The sequence below is a fragment of the Gopherus flavomarginatus genome, chromosome 2 (genome assembly GCF_025201925.1).
Source record: "Gopherus flavomarginatus isolate rGopFla2 chromosome 2, rGopFla2.mat.asm, whole genome shotgun sequence".
NCBI lineage: Eukaryota > Metazoa > Chordata > Testudines > Testudinidae > Gopherus > Gopherus flavomarginatus.
Window position 1 is genome coordinate 201,013,274 of NC_066618.1, and position 8,997 is coordinate 201,022,270.

At 37.8% G+C, this 8,997-nt stretch overlaps 1 protein-coding gene across 2 annotated transcripts in view; it reads left to right on the plus strand.

The window, feature by feature from the left end:
• The window catches only part of CD226 (CD226 molecule), a 42,579-nt gene extending 34,192 nt beyond the window's left edge, over positions 1-8,387 (plus strand). The window contains exons 4-6 of one of the 2 annotated variants that reach the window (XM_050938845.1): positions 506-617; positions 1,550-1,610; positions 6,779-8,387. In XM_050938845.1, coding sequence (XP_050794802.1) covers positions 506-617; positions 1,550-1,610; positions 6,779-6,916 — 311 coding nt within the window. In that variant the 3' untranslated portion in view covers positions 6,917-8,387. The remainder of the gene's footprint in view (positions 1-505; positions 618-1,549; positions 1,611-6,778) is intronic. The other variant, XM_050938846.1, reaches the window with a different exon arrangement.
• Positions 8,388-8,997: the final 610 nt, after the last annotated feature.

Consider the following 8,997-nt stretch of genomic DNA (forward strand, 5'->3'; position numbering starts at 1 on the left):
TTTTTGGGGTCTCTGAAGAGATGGCAAAGTTATTGGTTGTTTTCAGTCATGAGGCCAGGAGGCTGAGTTTTGAGAGATTGTTGGACTATTTGTTTAGGATAACGTCTGTAGAGTAAAATCATAGGCCATATCTGGTTCTGCAATAACTTTTACACAACTAGCATGCAGTATTTTTATTATTTCTACCTGAAGAGATCTTGTTCGTGATATCAGACTCTGGTTTCCTCAGTGGGGAAAGAAAATAAGCTATGTGATGCATTGTTTAGTCCCTATCTCTGTATTGTGGTCTCTTGCCTTTTGTGATATTAATGTAAACTCTGCTGAGAACCTCAGAAACAAAGGTGCTCTTGGGGCCTGAGGGGTGGCAGGGAGGGCCAGTCTCATTTTCCCCTTTAGCTTTCACTTAATATGTTTTTATCCATATAAGTGTTGATTTGAATCTTAGTGAAAAGTGAAGAATTCCTGCCTCTTCAAACTATTGATGATCTTTATTATTATCTTCTAGCAACTTTGGATCATCACTGGCATATTTTACTCATTGCTGGAGGGGCTGCTGCCTCATTATTACTACTGGTCACCATACTGATCATCAGCGTCACTGTTGTTTATCGTAAAAAGTAAGTAGAGTAACAGAGCCAGTTCCTTAATGACACTAAGTAGCTCTAAAGTCTCTAGGACCTCATAATGAGGTGTGGAAATGTAGCAATTTTTTAAAATTTACCTCTTTTACTGAAAATTTGAAATGTCAACACTTAAAAAATTCTGATGCTATAGCTGGTAGAAAAAAACTGTGAATGTTTCAAGATTTTTCTAATTTTTAAAAAATGTTGAATGTCAAATTTTGAAAAATTTCAACACGTTCTAATCTTCATGCGCCTATGAAATGCTCTCATGGCATAAAACACAACCAGCATGTTCTGTGATTACGTGCTAAGGGATTAAGTTCTGAATTTGTTATTTCCCACTTGAATGCCTTCTCCCCGCTCCCCCAAGTTTACTGCATCCCCTACCAAATGACTGAAAGATGTTGAACCCAGATTTTATATCTTTGTTTTTTGTTGAAGTGGCAGAAACAACAGCAACAAAATGAGACATCTTCCCCCCCCCCCACAATAAAAAGCATTTTTAGAAAAAAGGTCATTTTAGCTAATTGGCAAATTTGTCTTTACATTCACCTGAAATGGGGCTGTTTTTTTTTATGTCCAAACGTTCTGCTTAGCACTATATGAGACAAAGTCAAGTAGGTTATAGTCTATAGTCTGTAACTCAGACACCCTAAGCTACCTAGGGATCCAGAGGCGAGGCTGATTGGAGTCTCTTCTTTCTTTTGGTTTGAGTAAGAAGATAAACCCAGCCCTCCATTATCTCTCTCATTTCTAGTTCTCCCTGGGAAGCAAAATCCCAAGATGCTAGATGGCCTTTTAAGCCTTTTTTGGTTATTATTTTTGTACTGATGATATTATACAGATTTATGGTGCTAGAATTAATCTGCTTAACTATGTAAATGTGCATTTCCACTGTAATATTCCTATTGAATGTATGTCACCAGAAAGAAAAGGAGAAGGATCATGAAGGCCCTCTCGAAAGCCCTGTACTCTACTCAGACCCGGGTAAGACTGGCCAAAGAACTACTTGCTTTTTGCAGGATTTTTTTCTTTAAATGTAATAACATGAAAACAGTACTTTTTGCAGTTCGCAATTTAGACTGTACTCTTACTATTGGTGCTTTTTTCACTATCTCTCTGAAATATGCTGATACTTGTAAGAGACAGCATCATGTAGTGGTCTGAGCACTGATCCAAGCACCAGAAATTCCTGAGTTCTAATCCTGTTTATGGGCTAGTCATGCAGGCCACCATTCTCAAGTCAATGGGAGTTGCAGATGCTCAGCAAAAGTCCAAATCAGGCCCTGTGTATTTGTCCTAAATATGGATATATGGGCTGGTTTTGAGCTCCCAAGGGGAAAATCTGGCTTTAATATCTTTCTGAATTTCTGTTTCTCCTTGAATAAAAATGGATAGCTAGCTTAAGACGAGTACTGCAAGGGTTAGTTAATATTTGTTAAGGACTTTGCCAAAATAATTAGCACTTCGATGTTTAATACTGTCAGTGATCCTTCTGTGATATAAGATGTTAGATATGATTGCAAAGAATTTACCTTTAGGCTTGAAAGCTAACCCCATCATTCCTCCATATGTTGCATGCATGTTTAATTTTGGAAATTAAAGGTAACATTGGTTCATTCTATTATTTGATGCATCTTCAGTTTGTCTTAAAAATAATACCTAAACATATTGCATATGTATGCAGGACTTCTGCCATGGGAGAAGTGTAACAGGAGAAATTATGTGCTATGTTTGAGGGTGAGATGTGAGTTCACCTACTCTAATTTTGTAGGGCAGATACCTAATTTTCAGAGGTTTCCCTCTTTTTTGTTCTTTAGAAGTGGGACCCTAACACTAATGCTTAAACCTTTTTAGAAATTTGTGTTCCTTATGATATGATATTATATAATATAAAATATAAAATAATTAATATAATATAAATCTTTATAGAACCCTAAGAATGCTGAGGTGAGGGGAGGGTGCCAACTTAATTCTGCTCCTGCCTTTCCTCTTCATTGAACCTCAGTCCTGGCTCCTGAGACCACCTTTGCCATCTTTCCCACTGAACACTATGTAACCTTTCTCAATGAGTGTGGGAGTCTCTTGCTGTTCCTCTCAGTCACCAGCTTGCACATGAAGCCACTACGAGTTGCATGGTAGAGATTTCTTTAAAACTCCATCTGTGCTCCTAGTCTTCACTGCCTCCCTTCTGTCTTATATTGATCAGAAGAAGGGTGAAGCAGGCTGTAATGGAAGTACAGCCTCAGGGTAGTCCTTGCACTCAGAAATCTTCCCTTTTTCTGTGATTAGAAGCCCTAGTGGGACCCATTCCCACTTTAGGAATAACTTAGTTCATAAAGCAATTAATGCATGAGGAATCACAAGTTTTTTAAGACTGAACGAATCATGCAGTTGTTTTCATCTAGCTACTATAGGCCATTTGAAATTATTTGAGAACTATGTTTTGAATAGCAGCCTAGTTTCCCCAGCTACTTGATCCTATAATGAAGCGTTGTTAACCCTGTATTTGTGACAAAAGTCGTTGTTGTTTTTTTGGGTTGATTTTAATTTGGAAATGAGTGAGATATAGCAACTACCTTGGCTCTTTTTTTTAACCGCTTACCACTTAAACATTCTGGACCAGATCCTCAGCTGATGTAAATCTGAGGAGTTCCATTGAAGGCAGTGGGCCTACACTGGGTGAGACTCTGGCCCTTTTTTCTCAGCCTTTATTCTCTAACGAAGGGAGGAATTGCAGTAGCAATTGCTATTTCTGGGCAATATTATGTGATTCTGGTTTGCAGGGTGATCAGGCTTTTCTGATGAACCTGGGCTGCGTTTCTAACTATAGTCAGAGACTTTGAGAGGAGATTTTGGCAGCTGGAGAGGAGTGTCAAGTCTGGGGAGAAGGGCTGAAAGTAGAGCTATCAAGCAATTAAAAAAATTAATCGCAATTAAGCATACTGTTAAACAATAATAAAATGCTATTTATTTAAATATTTTTGAATAGTCTCTACATTTTCAAATATATTGATTTCAATTTCAACACAGAATGCAAAGTGTACAATGCTCACTTTATTTTTGATTACAAGTAGTTGTAAGGTAAAAAACCAAAAGAGATAGATGAATTGAAAAATACTAATACAAGTACTGTACTGCAATCCCTTTATCATGAACGTTGAACTTACAAATGTAGAATTATGTCAAAAAAACCTGCATTCAAAAATAAAACTATGTAAAATTTTAGAGCCTGAAAGGAGTCAGTCCTACTTCTTGTAAAGCTAATCATTCAGTTAAACAAGTTTGTTTACATTTGCAGAAGATAATGCTGTCTGCTTCTTGTTTACAATGTCACCTGAAAGTGAGAACAGGTGTTCTCATTGCACTGTTGTAGCCAGAGTTGCAAGATATGTATGTGCCAGATGCGCTAAAGATTCATATGTCCCCTTCATGTTTCAACCACCATTCCAGAGGACATGCATCCATGCTTATGATGGATTCTGCTTGATAACAATCCAAAGCAGTGCAGACCAACGCATGTTAATTTTCATTATCTAAGTCGGATGTTAAGAGCAGAAGGCTGATTTTCTTTTTTGGCAGTTCGAGTTCTGTGGTTTCCGCATCGGAGTGTTGCTCTTTTAAGACTTCTGAAAGCATGTTCCACACCTCATACCTCTCAGGTTTTGGAAGGCACTTCAGATTCTTAAACCTTGGATTGAGTGCTATAATTATCTTTAGAAATCTCACATCGGTACCCTCTTTGTGTTTTGTGAAATCTGTAGTGAAAGTGTTCTTAAAATGAACATGCTGGGTCAACTTCCAAGACTTCTATAACATGAAATATATGGCAGAATGCAAGTAAAACACAGCAGGGGCATACAATTCTCCTCCAAGGAGCTTAGTCATGAATTTAATGAATGCATTTTTTTTTAATGTGCATCAGCAGGATGGAAGCATGCCCTCCAGAATGGTGTCTAAAGCATGAAGGAGCATATGAATGTTTAGCATAACTGGCACGTAAATACCTTGCAATGGCGGCTACAAAAGTGCCATGTGAATGCCAGTTCTCACTTTGTGGTGATATTGTAAACAAGAAGAGGGCAGCATTATCTCCTGTAAATGTAAACAAACTTGTTTGTCTTAGTAATTGGCTGAACAAGAAGTAGGACTGAGTGGACTTGTAGGCTCTGAAGTTTTACATTGTTTTGTTTTTGAGTGCAGTTATTTAACACAAAAAATCTACATTTGTAAGTTGCACTTCCATGACAAAGAGATTGCACTACAGTACTTGTAAGAGGTGAATTAAAGAATACTATTTATTTTGCTTGTCATTTTTTTACATTGAAAATATTGGTAATAAAAATAGTATACTCTGATTTCAATTACAACACAGAATACAATATATATGAAAATGTAGAAAAATACCCAAAATATTGCACATTTCAATTGGTAGTCTATTGTTTAACAGTGCGATTAAAACTGTGATTAATTATGATTAATTTTTTGAGTTAATCCCGTGAGTTAACTGTGATTAATCCACAGCCCTAGCTGAAAGTGTGTTTGGTGGCTAGACAGGAAGGAATGGAGATGATTTGCCTTGAAGAAGGAAGGGCATGTGCATTGGGACTGCTTGCCAGCTAAGAGGGGATAATTACACATACTTCTTTCACATGTTTCGTTGTTCATTGCCATCCTTCATCCCTTCCCTTCTAACCCTGCTCGCCACTCCATCTCTCACATAATGGTGCAGCAGATGAGGAGATGGAACCACTGTGGGAGCACCCTGTCAGTCTTCACCCTGTTTCAGCCAGAACAACTGTGCAATCAGGACAAGCTGTGAACCCAGATATCTGGGCACCTTGCTTAGCTGCATACATTTGAATGATTTTTTGGCTTATATACAAAGAGCAACTCTACTTGCCTTTTAATCAGTTATGTTTAGTTTAATAATAATACAAATATTGATGTCCCTATCTTTGTGGCCTGAAAGACACCAAAGAAGTTTAAAGTTAATAGCACCTCACAGAAGTGTTGTGGGCATAAATACTTGAATGACTGTGAGGTACTCATATATTACAGTAACAGAGGCAATATAAGATAGCTTCTGAGAACACATTTTGAATTATAGAAACAGCTCTTGTCTCAGAGATCTAGAGCAGGGGTTCTCAAACTTCATTGCACTGCGACCCCATTCTGACAACAAACATTACTACACAAATCCAGGAGAGGAGATTGAAGCCTGAACCTCTTTAAGCCCTGCCACCCCATGCCAGAGGGAAGCCAAAGTCGAAGCCCAAGGGCTTCAGCCCCAGGCAGCAGGGGAGCAGGGTCTGTAATGAATCTTTAGCGTATCTGGCAAATAAATATCTTGCAATGCCAGCTACAATGGTACCATGAGAAGGCCTGTTTTCACTTTTAGGTGACATAAACCAGTGGGCAGCATTGTCTCCTGCACAAGTAAACAAACTTGTTTGTCTGAGTCATTGGCTGAACAAAAAGTAGGACTGAGTGGACTTATAGGTGCTAAAGTTTGACATTTGTTTTATTTTTGAATGCAGGTTTTTTTGTGCATAATTCTCATTTGTAAGTTCAACTTTCATGATAAAGATATTGCACTACAGTACCTGTATTAAGTGAATTGAATTTTTTTTTATTTTTACAGTACAAAAATTAATATAAAATAAAGTGAGCGTTATGCACTGAAATTGAAATCAATATATTTGAAAATGTGGAAAACATCAAAAATATTTAAATAAATGGTTTTATAATACTCTATTTTTTTAACCAGGTGATTTTTTTTTTTTAATCGCTTGTCAGGCCTATCCTAGATGTTTTGAGAAAACTCTGGAACTGTTCAAAATGTTCAGAATACTAAAAGCATCAACTTGTTCCAGGTTCCTCTTCCCATCTCTGTTCTCTCCAACCTTACCTTCACTACTGCGTTATCGTCTAGTGCTGTAAATGAGATCTGAGCTCAAACAGCTTTTCTTCATTTTTCTGACATTCCTATTACTGTTGTTCTGAGGGCATCCAGAGCCCAACACTAACAGGAGCTCTTGAGCTTTAGTTCGATTATGAGCATCTCCTTGGATTAAATAAAGTGTGGCTATCTAATGAACCACTGATTTGCAGTTCACTGTTGACATTTTTTAACGGCTTTTATGTTCTTCTAGTCCAGTAACAGTTATGGAAGATCCAACTTTCGTGGCACACCAAACAGCGGAAGAGGAGTAGCATCAGTATCTGGGGAGATGCACGAGATTTATATCAACTACAGAGACTTCTCACGCAAACCTAAGACAAGAGCATGAGTTTCCTTCTCATGTCTGAATAAAGTAACCAACGTAGAAGTACAGGCTTTGGATCATAGGCTTTATTCTCCTTTGTACCAGACTGACCTTTATTTTTTTAGTCTCCATCAGCTAAGTGACTTTGATTTATCAGTGCAGCACGAGATTATTTGTTTATCTATAATTTACATCTTCTAAGGCTTTAACTACATTTTAAGCAATCTTTTTGGCAGAGAGGGAGGGAATACATTAAGAGGCCAAATTCAGAGCTGGTGTACCTCCCATGACACTGGAGTTGCATCTGCCTACACCAGGTCTGAATCTGATCCTGAAAGTTTATATGAATGACTGAAGCAGAGGGAAAATGTGTTCTTTTCTGTCTAGATCCAGGTATTTAACATCTGCATGGCACTTTATACTGTGTGCTTTATAGAGTGGCAGCAGAATGAAACTGTTTTTGCCCTCGGGTAACATAATACCTGCATGTGAAGTGATAGGATCAAATACATCAGGTTTCCTCTTGCCCAGAATAAGAAGGGTTCATAGGAGCCCACCATCCCTCCCTCTCAATGGCCACACATGATGTTCAAGCAGCCATTCAGGTCCTTATGGTTGAGAAAAAGATAGAAATCTGGCCCTGAGGCAGAGCAGCACACTCAGGTGAAAACAAAACACAAAGACTCAGTCACTGACAAGTTATATTTAATAATAATTTATTATAAGGTTTGGTTGCACAAAAAAAAAATGAGAACAAGGAGGATACAGGAATAAACGAGGCAAAGCAGAAGAAAAAAGCATGATTAAGAACACTTACAAAATGATATGTATACATACACACACATATATGTGTATATATTCTGCAGGAACCTGCAGAAGAAAATGCACAAAAATAGAAACAAACAAACAAACCAGAAGGCAGACCTGAGAATTAGGGTCTATGCATCCTGTCGGCCCTTTACACAAGTGCTTTTAGTGGAATGTCTCTAGGCGTGCTCAGGACAGTCACTTTAACATGTGGGAGGAATCCAGGTAAGTAAGTGCTATCATGAAGACTAATAGTCACATATGGCTGCATACTACAGTGCCTCAACATACTGTATACGGTATGTCAGACTGATTAGTCGTCTGCTTGGCCGGGTGCTCCCTTTCTCTTTAAACATTAGTGAAAGTGGTATTGAACTTGAGTATTTCTGGAAAGGGGAAAAAAGTTAACGTCATTCTGACTAAGCATTAGTTACCAGTTCCATTGAGTTTGGCAGGGAAAGAGGATTGACAGCAGCCTGAAAGCTAAAAGTTTTATTATTTTATTATAATTAGCCTCTTCCGACAGAAGGCTGTTTTCATGTGAATAAGAAAACAGTGGTCTAGATTCTTCTGGTCATTATGTGGACATGGGTGTCCCAAGCTACTGAGGAGAATCACAGCATTGTGCAGCTAGCTTACACTTCAGCTAAATTGAAGTGTTGCAAGACTAAAAATTCATTCGAACCTAGCATTGTAGAGTTTCATTGTTTTAGAATGTCAAACACCACTAGAAAACATCTCTATTTTTTTTGGGGGGGGGGATCTGTGTACTCCTCAACAAATACCTATATTAAAAGGGGTACTTTTATTTTTCTCCACTGACTGAAAGATTTAGGAAATGTTAGCACATGAACGATGAAATTGCATCATATTGATGAGGCTACACAGAAATGTACTATTAATAAGTTGGGGTGTTTTTTTTTAACCTGAGTTATCACGTCATACCAGATCATTGCAAATTGTGCACAGTATTACAAGTAAAACCCTGTATCAGTGGGCCTTTTCTCTAACCTAGATCTGGTGATCCTATTTATATTCAAATGACAAGCTGTTAATATAATGAATTCCACTAGCTTTATGTTTCCCAGTCAGAGCTCCGGATGCCTCAAGATATAATAACCACAAAGATGGTAGTGCCCCCCAATCTTTTTAGAAGCAGATTTTTCATTCGTAGTGCATCCATACTAGTTTAAAAAGTTGTTTTTACTGCAGGTGAAAAAATTGAGGATTTTTTTTTAACTTGAATAGCTATAAGATCAGTTTATTTTGGTTTGTTTCTGGTAAGTGTCCTTGATATT